This window comes from Oryza sativa, chromosome 9 (genome assembly GCF_034140825.1).
Source record: "Oryza sativa Japonica Group chromosome 9, ASM3414082v1".
NCBI classification, from domain to species: domain Eukaryota; kingdom Viridiplantae; phylum Streptophyta; class Magnoliopsida; order Poales; family Poaceae; genus Oryza; species Oryza sativa.
In genome coordinates, this window is record NC_089043.1 from 12,994,147 (window position 1) to 13,014,402 (window position 20,256).

A 20,256-nucleotide genomic window follows, 5' to 3' on the forward strand; every position below is an offset into this window, starting at 1 on the left:
TCGGGGCGAAGGATTCGCCCCCGCCGGTTCGTTCGAGTGCGCCTTTTGAGTTGACGAGGACCCGAGGAGAGGCGACCGGGACCGCGGGGGAATGGGCGCGGCCGTTTGGCGTCAGATGGAGGGGAGGGAATCACAGGTGGGGTACTGGGGGTATGTGGAAGGTCGGGGGGCGGTGACGTCCTTTTGGGTTTTGGCTTTTGCAATGGATTAAATAATTTTTAGATATCATGTCACATGTCACATCGGATGTTTGATACAAATTAAAATAATTAAACGTAGACTATTGATAAAACACATTTTATAACTCTGTATTAATTCGCGAGATGAATCTTTTGAATATAATTAATCATTGATTAGCCTATGTGATGCTATAGTAACAATGTGCTAATTATGGATTAATTAGGCTTAAAAAATTGTCACGTGAATTAGCTCTCATTTATGTAATTAGTTCTGTACGTAGTCTGTGTTTAATACTCTAAATTAGTGTCCAAACATCCAATGTGACAGAGACTAAAGTTTAAAGTCTAGTCCCTGGATTCAAACACCCCCTCATTGCAGGTAATAAAATCTCGACAATTCCATGTGCATTGCTCTTTCAATAAAAAAGTTCAATGGTGGTTTGTTTTCTAGGATTTGGGCTCCTTAGGCCATCACCAATGCGTACTCTCGAGTGTGTCCCTGCTCACAGCCGTCGCCAGCCCATCAGTTTGCCGTCCCTAGCAGAGGGGCGTGTCTTCCTCCGCTCCTCAGTCGCTTTTCGTCGAGCCACGGAGCTAGGGGACGCGTTGGGCGACGTCGTGGCTTGAGGACACGGCTCCCGCACCTGATTTTTCTCCTTCCACCCTTGGCCTCTTCGCTGGGAGGCCCATGTGTTGATACAAAAAACACACACTGGCCTAGGAGGTCTGCTTAACTCCAGTGCAGGTCCTAAATCTTGCTTTCGGGTTTCACTGGGAGGAGACAGAGTTGGCGACGACGACCGGCGACGACCTTGCGACGGAGACGGCTCGGCGACCCCGCGCGCCGCTGCCCTCCGCCACCGTGCCCGTCCCCGCGCCGCTTGCCGTTCGCCACCGCGCCTGGTGAGAGAGAAGGAGAAAGGTGACGACGAGTGGCGCAAGAGAGAGAGGAGAGAGGCGACGGCGACGACCAGATCCGACCACCGTGCGCTGCGGCAGCCGGCGAGGACGGAGGGCTTCCTCGTGCAGCGGTGGCGACCAGATCTGGCGCAGGCTATCGGCGCAGTGGCTGGGGATGGCGAGGAGGGAGGCGACGGCGGTGGCTTGGGAGGCGACGGCGGTGGCTGGGGAAGGCGAGGAGGGAGGCGGCAGTGAGCGGCGGGGGAGAAAATGGCGAGCGGGCAAGAGAGGGGGAGAGATTGGCGATACGCGCGAGAGAGAGGAGAAGCGTCGGTGGGGAAAAAAGTCATCGGTGGGCTATGGAGAGAGGAGGGTAGTATAGGAAAATACCCACCGTGGGCTTTTTGGTTGGGACACCCATTGTGAGCTTGAGTGCCTTCACCCAGTTATCTTATATTTTGAAGAGCCCATCCAGGGGTATCTCTCATTGTGAGCTGAGTTTCCCTACGAGTGTCCTCAATTAGTGAGGACACTCTAGGAATAGCTCACGAGTGTCCTCAATTAGTGAGGACACTCTAGGAATAGCTCACATTGTAGATGCCCTTACAGTAATATGTTGTGTCCAACTCATACGACTTCCCATTATCTGTGTTCGTTCCGGTGACATTGAGGGAGAAAAACCATCGTTTTCCGCGCGCACGCTTCTAAATATCCAAAAAATTATGTCACATCAAATATTTGGACATATGCATTGAGCATTAAATGTGGACAAAAAAATCCAATTTCATAGATTGTATGTAAAATGCGAGACAAATCTTTTGAGCCTAATTACACCATGATTTGGTAACGTGGTGCTACAGTAAACATTTGCTAATGACGGATTAATTAGGCTATTCGTCTCGCAGTTTACCGGCGGAATTTGTAATTTGATTTGTTATTAGACTACGTTTAATACTTCAAATGTGTATCTGTATACTTCAAAGTTTTTACACCTAAACAATTAAACACGGCCAGAGTGTCAAACTTTACTAGAAGCAGCTGTGCAGTGGCTATGGTAGAAATTATATGTTGCTACTGTAGCTACTAACTGCCATCTAGTCATACCGAACACGAATCACGTGTACACTTTTTAACCGTTAAAAGATAAATATATTTTATAGAAATATACTAAAACTAGTTGGGTGCCCGTGCGTTGCAACGGGAAAATATGTATCATTTGAAACATACAATCTATGCCATATAGAAATATGCACAAATCAATGAGGAATCATTTCCTTGATCTGAACAAAACGAAATTGTAACGAATCTGATTCATTTGCCAAGTTATTATGCTATATATTAAGAAGTAAAACTTGTAGATCTTCGAATTCAGCAAAGAGGAATATGGACATGTGCACCCACGTCAATTCTATGCTTTTTTATATAAACATGGTTTAATCACATTCCGTAGCACACAAAGAAAAATAGTATGTATGCAGATCAAAAGGATTGTGTGAAAAATGAGAAAAGGAGAGGCTACAGAACATGGGTACTAACAATTAACTGATGAAGCATGAATTTGCGATATTTTCAAACCATGCCAAAATGTTACCATGCATTTCTTCAATCACCAAATCCGCATACAGAGCTAGAATGAGCATCTCTGAACAAATATAATTTTCATCAAGGAAATTCGAGTTCAACAATCAGATAATTCTAATTACAAACTAAGAGAGATAACAAAGAATGATTTCTATATCAGTCTATCTTTCTGGTCAATGGTAGCCCGACACATTAGTGTCTCAAACACGATAAAATGCCCAAACATAGATAAAATAATGAAAACAAATCCATTTAGTTGTTCTCATGCCCAAGGTGCATGCAAAGTTTTATATGGGCATGGTATCTTAAATAAAGTTTTTAAGGGGTTATTGACCAAATGGAAGGACTACTGAACAAAAGGACAATATTAGGTACCTCAAATGATGTGTACCGTCAGAACATTTAAAACAAACTTGCATGGATTCAAAACCTTAAGCTGCTTTTCATCTGGCAAAATAACTGGAATATTCATAAATCAACAGCAACAAACTGAATTTCACGATCTTAGAGGACACAAATAATTTGAGGTGTAAAGTATTCAGTTAAAAATATATTGTGCTGAAAGGTTGAAGCCTTCTTTTTTCAGAGCAATACATGCTTAAAACATGACAATTCAAGAGCAAATGACATCCGATGACTTTGGTTCTAATTTAAGCAGTTACTGATTCTGTTTGAATGAGCTGAACAATCTACTACAGACTCTGGTGCATAAATCATGTAAATGTGCACGTGAAACCCACGTCAATAATAAGATAAAACAGAGAATAAGCACATAATATTTTCACGTCTCTAATAAGATGAAACAGAAAATAAGCTCCTATACAACAATTTAATAATTCCACGTCTCTAATAAGATAAAACAGATAATAAGCTCCCATACAATAATTTAATGACCATACAATACTTTGTATAGATAATCTTTCCGATAGAAAGAGCACTGCTACAGACCAAAGGATGAACTGCCCCAAACGAGCATAGCATGAGTACAGCAGACCCATTACATATAACGTTAAATAACAAATACATAAATGACCGTCTTCCTATTTTACTGCCAACTGATGCCTTAGAAGGCTTATAGATGGAGGAAGGGTTATATAGGCCTCAGTCCTCAGAAGTACCTTTCCATGAACCCGAGTTAAATATAATAGAGGTGACCAACATCAGTTAAAAGAAACACATGTAGTAGAGAGAATAAACTTTATGCAATGTAAATTATGAACTAATGCTCACGGAATCAGTGTCAGCTAAAAAAATGTGTGGTTATGTATTAATGTGATCTAAATTAGAGTTCGTAAGTACTGCAGCCTATTCTCTGCAACGTTAAATGGATACAGAAATTGATGGGGCAAGGCAAACCAGCAAAGTGTTCTCTCGTACTGCATTCCAGATAATCAAATGTGCAGTAAACAATAGTTTACAGCGATATGCAATAATATTAACAACCTTCCTTTTCTATACTCATTAAGCTTAATTGAAGGAAATGATTCTGCCAAGATGCATTGATAGCAGTAAGATGACTGCATTGGTAAGGAAGATAATATACAGGTAAAGAAACTAACCGTGTGAGCATAGATGATGCAATTTACTCCATGACTGAATCAGGGATTAGTGTATTTTCTGCTCGCATATTGACTAAATTTCATTGAGTGGAGGTCTTCTCTCACATTTATAGAATTAAGGTGTGGTTTATCATCATGAATTCAGGTGTGGTTTATCACCATGAATTCCCATCAGCAATTGCGCTGATCATCAGAACTTAACATGAGACACTTACCATGAGGAAGTATATATATAATCACATCCAAAATTTTATGTCTAATGTGAGCACCTAGCCAGTAAAACAACTACCAAGATCATGACCAAACAGTATGTTAATACCATAGGAGAAGTCGTTATAGTGATGAGTGTGCACCACATGTAAATGCGGCATCACAGATAAATAAATTGACAGACACAACATAGATCAACGATATTTCCATTGCATGTTAAAAAATTGATATCACAGAAATTAATCAAGTAAAAACAGGACAAACAGAAGAAACTGGTCTTACTTTCACAGTAGGGAAGAGTACCCGGGTGATGAAGGAACCTGACGTCCTGAAGAAGAGTGAGCTTGTGTCCAGTGGTAAGATTTCACTTCAGATCTACGCTGTTTGTGAGATAATAATTTAAATACCATGGGTAGGTACAGGATCAATACTCTTTTTTCGCTGGTAGTACTCTCGCATCTTTTGAAGCCTAGCTTCCTTGTCGCCAGCACTAAGAGCAGCATACCGCTCCCTAGCACGCTTCCGCGTAAATTAAATCGGAGTTAAATTAGTGATGCTACCAAGTGTACCTGCAGAAACTTGTACAGAAATCATTTCACAACATAGCAACAGTACGAAGCAGCGAGACGAAAAGGGAGAAAACAGATAATGTCCACAAATCAGATACACATTGTAGATATACCTTCAACAGGAAACTGTTTCTTTTACTTAAAACGAAATTGTCTAACAGGAAACTGTTTCTTTTACTTAAAACGAAATTGTCTAAGTGATACTTTCACATACATTTTGATTACAGCTCGAACAAAGCAGTACAGTGCTAAAATCACTTTGAAAAGTGAATTGGTTTCTGGACATTTGCTCAACATATTTATGAACTTTAGTTGATTTGTAACTTTTCTAGATGGGGGATGTCTAGCAATCGAATGCCATATAAGAAATTTTGTTTACCTTTTGTAGATGGGAATGTCCCTCAGTGATGGAGGGGAGACGGGCGAGTACTGCATCCACCTGCCGACAGCATCCAGCGACGACCGGAGGACTGGCGGCCAGCTTCCGGTGCGGCGCGAAAGGGACCGTGGTGGAGATCGACGGAGAGGAGCGGATCCAGTCGCGAGATGTGGCGTAGGCGACGGACTTTTGGCGTGGACGTGGGCTGCGCACGGGGAAGCGGAGTCGACGACGAAGGCCGCCGCGGGATGGGGGTGGTGGTCTAGTGGGAGGCCGGGATGTGGGGGGTTGATGCAGCCGGCCTGCGGAGGTGAGGTCGATGATGAATCCGGCTTGTAGACCTGGGAGGTCGTGGGCTTGTGGGGCGTGGATTCCACGGTGATTTGGGGACGTGGGATCGGCGATGGGAGAGGAGCGAGGCGGCGCGGTGGTTGGGCGGGGTGGGGAAGTGGCGTGGTGAGGACTTCCGGCGGCAGGGATCGGTCGAGGGTGCGCCTACGTGATGAGGCAGGAGGAGACGGCGGCGATGGGGGCGTCGGCGGTGGAGGCGTGGTGCGGCGACTGGGGAGGAGGATGGGGCGTTGGTGGCGGTGGCGCTGGCAGTGGGGGCGCCGCGGGAGGAGCCACCTGATGACGACAACCTGGAGCCGATGGCGACGCGGAGGAGTAGGCATCAACGGCGGGGGGAGCCGGGGAGGAGGAGTAGGCGTTGGCGGCGGGGAGGAGGAGTAGGAGTCGGCCCGGCGGGGGGATCTGAAGCGGACTCGACGGCGGGGGATTCGGCATCGGTTGCGGGTGGGTGGTGGATTCGGCGTCGGTGGTGGGTGGACGGAGGAGTAGGTGTTGGTGGCGGTGGCGGTGGCGTTGGCGTTGGCGGCGGGTGATGGGGAGGAGGAGGACGCGGCGGTGGACAGGACGGCGTGACTGGCGTTGGGGGCAGTGTCTAGGGTTTCGGAGTCCGCCGCAAGGAGTCCTCCCTGCGCCAGCGATGGTTTGACGGAGGCGGTGGCGGCGGCGAGGCGAGCAGTGGGGGAGGGAGCTGGTGGAGGACGGCGGGGAGGAGCGAAGGCGGCGGCGGCACGGGACGGTTAGGGGACGGCGATGGAGCCGTCGGCGACGCGGTGGAGGAGGACGGCGATGGCGGCGGGGAGGATCGAAGGCGACGGTGGCACAGGACGGTTAGGGTACGGCGATGGAGCCGGTGGATGCGGGCATGCGGGAGCGATGGAGCGGTGGATGCGGGAGGGATAAGGTGAGGAGCTGGGTGGGGATCGGTGCACCGTTGGATTTAGCAATCCGACGGCTCACATTCCGCGTGTCTGCCAGAGAGTTGGAGTCACCGCCACCATTATAGAATTTTAAAGTACTAGAGATTATTTGAAAAATCGTATTAATAATTTTTAAATTTTGAAGATATAATACTTAATTAATGATGAACTAATTCACCATGTTGCTATATTTGCCGGGAGTGAAGATTTCTGAACCTATACCTTCAAATGCACCCAAGCAGTGTTGTGTACCGGTGGTGTAGTCGGCTGTAAATACGGCACAATAGCAAAATTGTTCTGTTAATGTGACAAGGGCTACTATTATTATTCATTAGTATTTATGAACGTCAAAATTTCATTTTTAACGATTAATCGGCCACTTTTTTTAATAATCCGGGTAATCATTTGCATATTGCACTTGACGATCTTCTAGAGTAACAAATTTATTTTTTTACGATCTTGTTTTGTTTAGTGTTGTTTAGTACTACCTCCATTTTTAATGGTAAATTTTGCTACAGGACATCGCGACTTCGTGGAATTAGCTCCAGGACACCTCACGAAGTGAGTTTTAGGGAAGACACATTATCAAAACATGGCTATTTGTCATAGGACACCACGCCCATTTGTTTGGTATATTCATGCTGACTAGGCTTGAGCAGGCCCACATTTTTACGTGACCGGGCCAAATTGCCCTACCGCATATTCTTTAGGCCCACACAGATTACTATAAAAAAAAAGAATATTGGGTTGTACTCCAGCTCCACATAGTTAATGGGAAGCAACCAAGTCAGCTCCATGGCTGCCGCCGCCCACCTGGATGGGCTTCCTCGGCCTCCTCAGCTTCCGCTGCAGCACCACCGCCGTCGCCTCCTTTGACCACACGCAGGACGACGAGCTGCATGTCCTCCACACCCTCCAAGCCCACGTCGCCAACCGCCTTACCGCGGTTGTTAACAACCAAATTTGGTAACATCAGCGTCGGAGAGAAGATTAGATCGAAGCAAAGTCGGAAGCGGAGATCGAGTTTGAAAACAGGGCAGGAATCGGCTGAAGTCCAGATCGGCTACGACAAGATCGGCTGGGTCTAAGTCAGGTTAGGTAAGCTGATGTGGCCGATTCCGACAATACGACTTGTACACGGCATCAGGTTCAAGTTAATGTACTTCAAGATGATTGCCACGCATGGATAGAGTCCTGGGAAGGCAATTGTATTTTATGTAAATTCCTTATAGATAAATGTGGGCAAAAGTCTGCCGCAAAGACTTATGATATCTTAGAGTTTGTTAGAGATAATGGTCGTGTCTGGTATGGGCATATCTTATAATCCTCGGGTATAAGTAGACCCCGAGCCCTATGTAATTTTTAACGACAGACGTTCAACACAATTTCGGCGCATCGCCACCCTTTTTACTTCAGTTTTGTTTCAACGAGTTCTTACTTTCGGGTTGAGCTGCATCGATTTCGATCTTCAACAAGAGGTAAAATTCATTATGATGGATTGCGTTCTTAGGATTAGCGCTTCCATCTTTATGATACTCTAATCCCGTTTATGTAATTCATCGAGTTATCATATGTCTTACATAATCTCTAGCAATATCATCATCTAACCTGCCATCGGTTAGTATCTGTTAATAGAGGGTAGCCGATTAGGTTAAATATTAATATTGATCTAGATTATATGAGACATCTACCATTCTATGAAACTTCTAGCGACTTGATTGTCTAGATATCGTTCTTCTTTTCATACTTAATGCTGCATCAGTTGAGTTTGATCTATTAAGTCGTGCTTAGAATATCGATCTCTAGCCTGCCCTCTAGTTGCCGATTAGAATAGCATCGGAGTTTCAGCCGATCGTATCTGATTTAACTTCATTTGTTATATATGCCTTATTGATATGTTAAATCTGCCCTTTATGTTGAGATATTGCTGTATCTAAGTATGTTAGGCTTTTGCTCAATATATTATACTTGCTTTAATATCTTGATATAGAGTAGTATCGGAGTATTAGCCGATACATGCTAGATCTATCTGATCGGCTATGCTATAAACATATATAGTCTTGTTATTGACATATATTTCTATCTAAGTGATTTATACTGTCTCGGCATGATGACCGATCTATCCCAATCACTTGATTTAAGTATACATCGATATGAGGAGTATATATTGTTAATATCTACAGCCAATCGAGTAGATTTAGTCCTTCTTTACTTATTCATGACTGCCGATCGATGCACAGATGACATCGGCTCAAAGATAAATGATATGTCATCGGCATCTAGCCGATCGGCTATCATTTATGGATTTAACCACGGTTTCTTTGCTTCTATTTCTTGTTGATTACAGGATCAAATCAACTGGCACGCTAATACATCCGAAGGCGAGCTTTGGACCTACACTGGAGTTAAGCAGATCTCCCAGGCCACGTGTTTTCTGTCAACAGCGGTCTCCCATCAGCCACCGATCCTCTCCCTCGCCTTCCTCTCCAAGCTGCTCGACGTGGTGCTCTCCTCATCTGACGCCTTCCGCGACATCCTCGGCATCGGCCCCGTCGCCGCGTGCTCTGCAGGCCGCCTGCCTCACCGGTGACCTCCTCGACCACACCGTTAAGACACTCGACATACTTAAAGTCGTCTCCCTAATGCTCGCTTCGCTCCGGGGCTCGCACCGCGCCGTGCTCACCGCCATGTCGTGCCTCCTCGCCCCGTCGCTACACCATGCCCACTTTGGCCGCGCGCGCCAGGCCATCTCCTGGCAATTCCCCGATGCCGCCAAGCTCGCTGCCGCGCCAGGCTGTCCTTCAGCGTCTCTAGGAACAGGTCCTCCGGCCGCCACGTCCACGCCATGGCGGCGCACTTTGCACCGCCGCCACAGTAGTCGCCCACGTTTGCCTCCCCCGGTGCAGGTTGCGGGCTGGGGCTGGCGCTCTACACCATGAGCTCGGTGCTCGTCCGCTGAAGCATCTAGGCCCCCGGTGTTAATTTTGGTAATTGTTGGCGATATGGCATGAGGCCCTTCGACCAAACCTGTTGAAAGCATGCACCCGATGAGGATTCAAGCCCGAGACGTCAAGATTAGTCAAGGCGAACCCTCCCCATGTCGAAGACTATGGAGCAAGGACGACGAGAGGCAGGGAATCGCAGCCGAGCTGGAGGCCTCCTGGACGAAGGGCGCAAAGCGAAGAGCGTACGCCGAAGGGGGACGACTTCGCCGTAGCAGGTTCGGCCCCGGGAAGGCCGAAGAAGCTATCCTGGCCCATCAAGCCCAGGGGTTAATTGGGTCGACTATAACCAGTCGGCCCGCTAAGGGCCCATGAACCTCAATTACGCTATGTACCTATGTAAATGTCCCTTTCATAAGGGTAACCATGTAAATTCCCCTGCATAACCAAAGCCCTAGTAGTAAGACCTGTAATGGGGGCTATAAATAGCCCCATAGGGCCATGTAATAGGGGGGATCCAAGAAAAATTCTCTAATCAATACACTTTACTTTTTTTCTCAACCACTGTTGAGTAACCACGTCTTTCGATGTATGCAGTTGTCGTTTCGACAACAGCTGGTGCCGACCGTGGGGACCTCCGAGCGAAACCACTGAGAGCAAATGCCACCGAAGAAGGTCGTAAAGGAGAAGGTTACAAGGCGAAAGGAAAGCGACGCCGGGGCGGATATGGCCGCCGAAGAGGGAGCAGAGCCTTCGGCGCCTGTCGCTGCAGATGGAGGAACGCCATGTGCTTCCGCACCTGCGCCATCACTACCACCTTCGGCCCCTGCTACCTCTGTGCAGGTGCCGAACGCGGCTGACATGACGAAGGCGGCTGCAGCGGCGAGGGTACTCCAGACCAGGGCGGAGATCCTTTCGACAAGCCAACTGCTGGTGCCCCAAGCCGCTCCGTCACAGCCAGCAGCGGCCCCAACTGCGCTCGCTGCTGTGCAAGTCCAAGTCAACCCTGACCCCGAGACACAAACCGAAGCCGACATGGAAGCCATGCGACAGAACATGACACGACTCCAAGACATGCTTCGCCAAATGCAAGGACAGCAACAAGCGTACGAGGCGGCAAGGCGGTCCAAGGTCGCCTTGGCACCAATCCTCCAGTATTCGGCAGGCTATGTCCCACCCCAAGTCTATCCACAAGTGCCGACCCAGCCCCTTCCACCACAAGTCGCGCGAGCACCAATGTACTTCGCCGGGCAGCCATCGACCGCAGCAGCGCATCCGGCCCCTCACGTGCAACTGCAAGCTCAACCGGTCGCTGCCCAAGTACATCCTCAACCGCCTGGCCAAGTGCCACAAACAATGGCAGAAGGGGCTTCGGCTCTGCAGGCGCAGCTCCAAGCTTTCCTTCAGCAGCTCAGCCAACCCCAGAAAACATTTCAAGTACAGCCCCTTCGGCCCTCCCGGAGGGGAATACAAGTCAAGGTGCGCCTAGTTGGTTGCCTTCGAATCAGCCAGGTCTAGGGGCTTCGCCGTGGAGTCAAGGACCGCAGTTCGACTCCATCAATGCTGCTCAGGCGCCAACCGTTTGGCTACAAGCACCAACGCCAGGCTTCGGAGCAAACCAAGCACCAAACCAGGTCGCCATGACATGGTCACAGCCAACTTTCGACCCATTCATGGCGGCTCAGCAAGCATCACCAATCAGGGCCGGGCAGCCGAGTGCCATGGCCCAATCTCACGCGCAAGCCGTGATTTCACCCTTCACCACGCCGTACCCGCAGCAAGGTGCTGTGAACAGGGCAGGGGGCGAAAAGGGGCTACCGCTGAGTGGGGGAATCAAGACCCGCACAATCCTACCCCAGTTCAAGTTCCCACCCGTCCCACGCTACTCAGGCGAAACTGACCCAAAGGAATTCCTCTAAATTGACGAGTCCGCGATCGAAGCGGCTCATGGTAACGAAAATACCAAGGCAAAGGTAATACATCTCGCTCTAGACGGCATCGCCCGTTCGTGGTATTTCAATTTGCCAGCCAATAGCATTTACTCATGGGAGCAATTGCGCGATGTCTTTGTCCTTAACTTTCGATGTACATATGAGGAGCCGAAGACGCAGCAACATCTGCTCGGCATTCGCCAGAGGCTGGGGGAGTCGATAAGGGAGTACATGCGTTGCTTCTCGCAAGCTCGATGCCAAGTTCAAGACATAACCGAGGCGTCTGTCATAAACGCCGCTTCAGCTAGTCTGCTCGAGAGCGAACTCACAAGAAAAATCGCCAACAAGGAGCCACAGACACTTGAACACCTACTTCACATCATTGACGGGTTCGCAAGGGGCGAGGAGGATTCCAAGCGACGACAAGCTATGCAAGCTGAGTATCATAAGGATTCCGTCGCCGCTGCTCAAGCCCAAGCGCAAGTTCAAATTGCCGAACCACCTCCTCTCGCTGTTCGCCAGCCCCAGCCGGCGATACAAGGACAACCGCCAAGGCAAGGTCAAGCCCCCATGACCTGGAGGAAGTTCAGAACCGACCATGCGGGCAAGGCTGTGATGACTGTCGAAGAAGTGCAAGCCCTCCGCAAGGAGTTCGACTCTCAGCAAGCAAGCAACCATCAGCAGCCTGCCCGCAAGAAGGCCCGAAAAGACCTCTACTGCGCCTTCCACAGACGCTCTTCGCACACCACGGAGCAATGCCGAAACATTCGACAACGTGGTAACGCGCAAGATTCAAGGCCACAGCAGGGAGCAGCAGTCGAAGCACCTCGCGAAGTAGCTCAAGAACAAGCACCCCCCGGCCGAACAGCTCCAAGATGCACAGCGCAGAGTAATCCAAGTGATTACAAGGGCCGACCCGCCAATCCAATTGTCGAAGCGACAAAAGAAGATGCAGCTGCGAACGATCCATAATATAACTTCAGCAGGCGAAGGGTCTCCGCAATATCTGAACCAGCAAATCTCTTTTGGGCCAGAAGACGCCAAAGGAGTAATGTTCCCGCACCAAGATCCTCTGGTGATCTCAGCCGAGATAGCTGGTTTCGAAGTTCGGCGAATCCTGGTGGACGAAGGGAGTTCGGCCGATGTCATCTTCGCCGAAGCATATGCCAAGATGGGGTTGACTACCCAAGCCCTTACCCCAGCACCAGCATCGCTCACAGGCTTCGGCGGAGAAGCAGTTCAAGTTCTTGGCCAAGCACAGTTAATGATAGCCTTCGGCTCGGGGGAAAACAAACGCGAAGAGCAAGTATTGTTCGACGTTGTCGACATCCCGTACAACTACAACGCCATCTTCGGCCGTGCAACCTTGAACAAGTTCGAAGCCATTTCCCATCACAATTATCTCAAGCTCAAGATGCCCGGCCCAAAAGGAGTGATCGTGGTCAAGGGGCTTCAGCTTTCGTGTCATGCCCCGAACTAGTCCCGACCGGAACTAGCCCGTGACGCTCCAAATTAACCTGTTAAACGATACCAGTCCTAGGAAACAGTGCTGGTATCACAGGGAGACAGAATATCACAGCAACAGAGGTCTCTTTATTATAGAGTAGGTGTACAGTCATGTTGGGCTGCGGACAGATCCCGAGCTCACAACTGCATTACAAAAGGAAAGCGGAAGCCAGGACTTGGACCAATCGATACAGGCGAGACTTGGGAACTAGGCCGAAACCCTAAAACTCATCGTAGCCGGCTTGCTCCTGGAAGAACTCCTCATCAGCAGGATCCGCTTCATCTTCTTCAGCAACTGGGGGGGGAATTAATTATATAGAGCAAGGGTGAGTACGGGGGTACTCAGCAAACCAGGGGAAATAAGTGTTTAATGCAGGCTTCAAGGAGAGGCTGTTGTTTTTGCAATTGATTTTATTTGAATTCCTTTTTTTCTAAAAACGACTAAGTGAGTGCTTCTCAAACGACACGGATTGAGACAGTGCGTCTCGTCCGGTCGGAGTATGTGCAATGTATCAGTCTTTAGATTTGAAACAAGATTGGCACCCGGCCAACAGCTTTTCAAACGGCCACCCGGGCCAACAACTTTTCAAACGGCCACCCGGGTCTAGCTGATCCCGTCAGCTGCTGATTTTTCAAACATCGAACCCATTTTCACAACAGCAATTTCACAAGCAGTAGTCAAACAAAACTACGCTAGGAATCACCTCACATCCGCCCATGACCGTGGGCACGGCTGTTCGAACAGTTTGTTAACCTCTGCAGAGGGGGTACACTTTACCCACACGACATTACTAACCCGGATCACCCAGCCCGTGGGGATCAGCCACGTCGGGAGACCTCCAAGCTTTCATGACAAGGCATTTCGAAAGCCGATACAGGTTTACCATATGCCGACGAGAGGGGTCCCAGACCAACAACAGGTTAGGTCCCAGACCATACTGTGCCAGGAAGCCCAGGGGTCCTCCCCGACACCACCCCGGCGAATCCACATGTCTCTCGGCATCAAGGCTCCCCTGATAAGCTAGTTACTCAGCCAGGGGTGTCCCATTCCACCCATGTGGTCGTACTTGTCTTATGTTTGGATGAAATTCCAAGGAATCGGTCCTTAAGAGCGAGAGCGGGAAACCGTACACCCGGTACGTTCCCCGGTCCGCGGTTTTGGAAATTCATTTAGTTCGCAAGCACCGACCCAGGTGTCGGGTTTTCCAAGTCTTTTGTAAAACTCCAGTTTTACCCAAGTTGTTATTCAGATTTTAAGTTTGAAGGCGACCGTCGATATTCGCACAGAGTGCACGAATATCGAGTCGCATCTGGGTGGTTACAAGGGGACATGGTGTGACAATTAACAACGGAAGGATCAAATGCAACAAGTTAGGTAGGTCCGCCAATCTGCCTTGCAGACGGGACAACAGATTAAGTGTGATCCTATTAATGCATAATATTTTGCAAGCAATATAATTAAATTTCAAATATAGGCTCAAGATGTTCAAAGGTGGCTTGCCTTGCTCGAGATCTGGAGCTTGATCCTCGAAATCCTCGCACTGCGGGTCTTCGGGCTCCGAAACTACACGCGAAACGGGACAACTCAACAAACGGCGAAAATAAAGCCCTATTAATGACCTCTAAGCGTGCCATTAGATAGATCTCGAGATTTGGGGAATTTTGGAAGTTGAACGGAGTCAAACGGAGTTACGGTTGGGAAGATATTGAATTTCTAAGATTATTGAATTTTTGGTCTATAGGAAAAGGATTTAATTAAATCCTTTTTGGAAAAGAAAAAGAAAAGAAGGGAGGGAGGGAATATAGACTTTTCTCGGCGGCTAGGGTGCGGCCCAAGAGATTTGGGGCGGCTCGGCCGAGCTTAACAGGCCGGCCGGCCCAAGGCGGCCCAAGCGCGCGCGCGCGCGGGAGGGAGGAGAGAGAGTCCGGTGGACCGGGCTCACCACGCGCGGTCCCGGGTGGGACCCGCTTGTCAGCGGCTCGGCTCACCGTGCGGAGGGAGCACGCGGCGCACGCGCGCGGGCGGGAAGGAACGCGGTGCACGCGCGCGGTCCGCGGCGGACACAGGTGCGGCGGGCCCACGCGCAGCCTCACGGCTCGCGGTGGAACGCGCGCACGGGGAGGGACTGACCGGGGTCGGCTCGACCCGGTCTAGGCTGAGCTGGCGCCGACGTGGCGCCTACGTGGCGGCCACGTGGGCTGGCGGGAGGTAGACGACGACCCGGCCGCGAATGGACGGCGGGCGGCGGCGGCGAGCGGCGGAGCGAACCACGGTGATACGGGCAAAAGCGTGCACACCGGGCGGTTGTACGGGACGAGGGGAGACGAGCCAACGGCTCGGATTCGCCGGAGGTTGCTCGACGGCGGCGGATTGCGGCGGCGGCAACCGGCGGCGGGAGAAGAGGGAAACGGCGACGAGATCACGAGAGGTCGATTCCTGGCGGTGAGAGCATCTACGCGGCTTCGGGAACTCGACGCTAGCGTCGGATTGGACGGAGCTACGCCGAGCGAGGCTGGCGACGAGCGGGTGCTACGGAGCTCGGGCGGCGACGGCAACGGTCGGGGCGGCGCCGGCTAACTACGGGGAGGCTACTCAAGCTACTACCGAAAGCTAGGGGGAGGAGATGGAGCGAGGAGAAAGAACGGAGAGAGGCACTACCGTGCGGAGGAGGGGCGCTGTGACGAGAGGCCGACGGCGCGGGAGTAATCTCTCCGGCCTCGGGCCGAGGAAGAGGAAGGAGAGGGCGCGCCCGGAGTCCCCTTCCGCGTCCACGAACGCACCGGCTCTCCCGGCGCTTGGCGATGGACGGCGGAGGCGAGGCAGAGCACGGGAGCGGCGGCAACGGCGCGGGGGCGAATGGGAGGGGAAAGGAAGGGAGGGGGAGATGGGTTTAAATGGGCGGTAATGTCGGTTTGGGGGAGAGGAACCGACATGGGCGGTCAAGCCGGCGAGCTGGCGCTCCGGCTAGCGTCCAAAGCGGCGACAGGAGGTGACGCCGGCGAGAGGGGAAAAAGGGAGAAAAGGGGAAAAGGAGGGAGAGAAAGGGGGCTCGCCCCTTTGCCGAATCGGGAAAAAGGAGGAGGGAGCGGGGCGACGCGGCAGGGGGAAAGGAGGGCTCGGCCTCCATCCCTTGGCGGCTTGTGCGCGGAGTGGCGGGGGCCGGGCGGTGACGACGGTGATGACGGCGGGGCGGTTTGGAGCGGCGCGACGACACGGGCGACAGGCGCGGGCTGGCGCGGCAGAGAGTGACGGCGGCGGCGACCAGGCGGTCGGCCACTTCGGCACGCACGCGGGAAACAACGGGCGGCGTCCGCGCGGGCGCGCACACGCTGGCTCGCGGGGCCGAGCGGCTGCGCGGCTGCAGGCGCGGCAGAGCGAGGGGGAAAGGGAGGGGGCGCTCGGCGCGGCGGCTCACGCGCACGCGCGCGCGGCGCGCGCGCGGGGCAGAGAAGGAGGGCGAGGGCGCCCGGGAGGGAGGGGGCCGGGGAGAGAGAGAGAGAGAGCGCCGGGGAAGGGAGGGAGAGATGGGCCGGGGGAGAGATGGGCCGAGCTGGATTCGGCCCATCGAACCCGGGGGAGGCAAACTAGACTTTTGCGGAGGAAATTGATTGGGAGGATTTGGATTCGGAATTGAACTCGACGATAGATCGGGGATTGAGATCTTGAGATGGCACGGACACTAGACAACAAGCAAAGGAACAAATTTCGCAATTAGGGTTTTTAAGAGATAATTTTCCCACTAGGCGCCACGACGGAACGGGCGCTACATTTCGCCTGCTTCAAAATGCGTTTTGGCCATAATCAACAGAGCAGTACGCAATGTTGAGGCCGAACCGCATGACCGGGCGAAACACACGTCAAAGCCCGCACCTCACGACAAGATAGTCAAGATGCAGATTGATGATGCCGACCCCACAAAACTCGTATCACTAGGGGGCGACATGGGCGAAGAAGAAGCTGAGAACATCCTAGAGGTACTCAAAAAGAACATTGATATCTTCGCCTGGGGCCCCGATGAAGTAGGAGATGTTTCGGCAGATCTCATCATGCATCACCTGGCAGTCAAGCCGGACGCCAAGCCAAGGAAACAGAAGCTACGCAAGATGTCCGCTGATCGCCAGGAGGCAGCAAAAGCCGAAGTCCAAAAATTGCTTAAGGCAGGGGTCATTCAAGAGATTGATCATCCTGAGTGGCTGGCGAATCCAGTGCTGGTGCGGAAATCAAATGGCAAATGACGCATGTGTGTTGATTTCACAGACTTAAACAAAGCATGTCCGAAGGACAATTTCCCCTTGCCGCGGATCGACCAGCTCTTGGATTTGATAGCCGGCTGCAACTCATGAGCTTCCTAGATGCATATTCCGGCTATCACCAGATTCGCATGAACCCGGCCGACATCCCCAAGACAGCCATCATCACACCGTTCGGCACCTTTTGTCACCTCAGGATGCCTTTCGGTCTGAGAAATGCCGGAGCGACCTTCGCTAGGCTGGTGTACAAGGTACTTTTCAAGCAGTTGGGGCGAAATGTGGAAGCTTATGTCGACGACATCGTCGTAAAAAGCCGCAAGGCTTTCGACCATGCGTCCGACCTACAGGAAACCTTTGACAACTTGCGCGCAGCGGGCATGAAACTGAATTCTGAGAAGTGCGTTTTTGGCGTCCGTGCAGGCAAGCTATTGGGTTTCCTTGTTTCTGAAAGAGGCATCGAGGCGAATCCCGAGAAAATTGATGCCATTCAGCAAATGAAGCCTCCGTCGAGTGTACGCGAAGTACAAAAGCTCGCAGGCCGAATTGTGGCACTCAGTCGATTCCTCTCAAAGGCAGCCAAAAGAGGTTTGCCCTTCTTCAAAACCCTCCAGGGCGCGGGAAAATTCAATTGGACACCCGAATGCCAAGCAGCATTCGACGAGCTAAAGCAATACCTGCAAAGCCCGCCAGCTTTGATCAGCCCGGCACCAGAAGCGAACCGCTACTATACCTAGCAGCTTCGCCAGTGGCAGTCAGTGCTGCCCTCGTCCAAGAAACAGATTCAGGCCAGAAACCGGTCTATTTCATCTCTGAAGCATTGCAAGGAGCGAAGACAAGATACATTGAAATGGAAAAGCTCGCTTATGCCCTGGTGATGGCTTCGCGCAAACTCAGGCATTACTTCCAGGCCCACAAAGTCATAGTGCCATCGCAATACCCTTTGGGCGAAATACTCCGAGGCAAGGAAGTTACTGGCTGGCTCAGCAAGCAGGCGGCAGAGCTATCCCCTTTTGACTTGCATTTTGTTGCCCGCACTGCTATCAAGTCTCAAGTGCTAGTTGACTTCATAGCCGAATGGACACCAGCATTCACCCCCGAGCCCGAGCCGGTCGAACAGCCCTGGGTGATGTACTCCGACGGTTCGTGGTCGCACAGGGGGGCGGGCATCGCGGCAGTACTCACGTCACCGAATGGTGTGCCGATTCGGTATGCTGCAAGGCTGCAGTTCGACACAACCAACAACGCAGCAGAATACGAAGCCATTCTTCTGGGCCTAAGAAAGGCGAAAGCACTGGGGGTTCGGCGCATGCTAATCCGAACCGACTCCAAGCTGGTGGAAGGCCATGTTGACAAATCCTTCGAAGCAAAAGAAGAAGGAATGAAGAGGTATCTGGAGGCCGTTCGATCTTTGGAAAAATGCTTCACTGGCATAACGGTCGAACATTTACCTAGAGGCCAGAACGAGGAAGCAGACGCCTTGGCGAAATCTGCTGCTTATGGTGGCCCACATTCGCCTGGCATCTTTTTTGAAGCCCTATATGCACCGAGTGTGCCCATGGACAGCTTGGAGGTCATGGCAATCGACCAAGTGAAATTGGGCGAAGACCCATACGACTGGTGAACCCCGTTTGTGAAACACCTTGAAACCGGCTGGCTTCCGGAAGACGAAGCAGAAGCAAAACGCCTGCAACTCAGAGCCACAAAGTACAAAATGGTCTCGGGCCAGCTCTATCGTTCCGGGGTACTTCAACCCTTGCTTCGCTGCATCTCTTTCGCCGAAGGCGAGGAAATGGCGAAGGAGATACACCAGGGGCTATGTAGCGCGCACCAAGCTGCAAGAACAGTTGCCTCTAAGGTGTTTAGACAAGGAGTTTACTGGCCCACTGTGTTGAAAGTCTGTGTTGAGCAAATCAAGAAGTGCGAAAGTTGCCAGCGTCATGGCCGAAGCCAGACCGCGCCCCAGTATGAGTTGCAGCCCATTACGCCAATCTGGCCCTTCGCCAGATGAGGACTGGACATCATTGGGCCGTTCCCGGTGGCGCGAAATGGGTACAAGTTCGTAATTGTGGCCGTTGAATACTTCTCTCGATGGATCGAGGCCGAACCCCCTAGGAACGATCACTTCGGCAGCAGTACAGAAGTTCGTATGGAAAAACATTATTTGCCCTTTCGGAGTGCCAAAAGAGTTCATCACTGACAACGGCAAGCAGTTCGACTCTGACAAGTTCAGAGAAATGTGCGAAGGGCTTAACCTGGACATCAGGTTCGCGTCGGTCGCACACCCACAGTCAAATGGGGCAGCGGAACGCACAAATGGTAAAATCCTAGAAGCACTAAAGAAAAGGCTTGAGGGGGCAGCGAAGGGCAAATGGCCAGAATAAACGCTATCTGTTCTCTGGGCCCTTCGAATGACCCCCACAAAACCAACCAAGTTTAGCCCGTTCATGCTTCTCTATGACGATGAGGCAATGACCCCAACAGAGCTAGGGGCAAACTCACCAAGGGTGACGTTCTCTGGGGGCGAAGAGGGGCGCGAGTTGTTGCTCGAACTTTTGGAGGGGGTAAGAGTCGAAGCGCTCGAGCACATGCAAAAGTTTGCCACAGGCACTTCGGCAACTTACAACAAAAAAGTACGACCGGCGGAGCTGTTGCCTGGTCATCTCGTCCTAAGGAAAAAAGGCGAACCCGATAGCCGTTGGCAAGCTTGATTCGAAGTGGGAAGGACCGTACCTCATCAAGCACAAATCCAAGACGGGATCCTTTCAACTGGCGACACCGGAAGGCGAAGAGTTCGACCATTCCTGGAACGCTACCTCTCAAGCGTTTCTATGTCTAGAACGGGTGACACCCAAATCGCCAACTTGTAAAAATGTATATATTGTTATGTAAGCCCTTCGGCAACTATGTAAGCCTTTCGGCAAGAAAAAAAAGAAGAAAAAAAAGAGGAAAATGAAAAAAAGACAAAAAACTGGATGTAGGGC

The 20,256-nt window shown here is 51.1% G+C and overlaps 1 protein-coding gene and 2 pseudogenes across 1 annotated transcript; 2 read left to right on the forward strand and 1 right to left on the reverse strand.

The window, feature by feature from the left end:
- Nucleotides 1-20,256, forward strand: part of LOC136351795 (uncharacterized) — a 72,396-nt pseudogene that overhangs the window by 40,424 nt on the left and 11,716 nt on the right.
- LOC136351660 (proline-rich receptor-like protein kinase PERK9) lies at nucleotides 3,481-6,465 on the reverse strand. Its single transcript, XM_066303920.1, has 2 exons — nucleotides 5,378-6,465; nucleotides 3,481-4,948 (listed from the first exon to the last, which is right to left on the reverse strand). The coding sequence occupies exons 1-2, from the start codon at nucleotides 6,049-6,051 to the stop codon at nucleotides 4,714-4,716; spliced, it is 909 nt and encodes a 302-aa protein (XP_066160017.1). The 5' UTR covers nucleotides 6,052-6,465; the 3' UTR covers nucleotides 3,481-4,713.
- LOC107278426 (protein ROH1A-like) lies at nucleotides 6,570-9,604 on the forward strand (annotated as a pseudogene).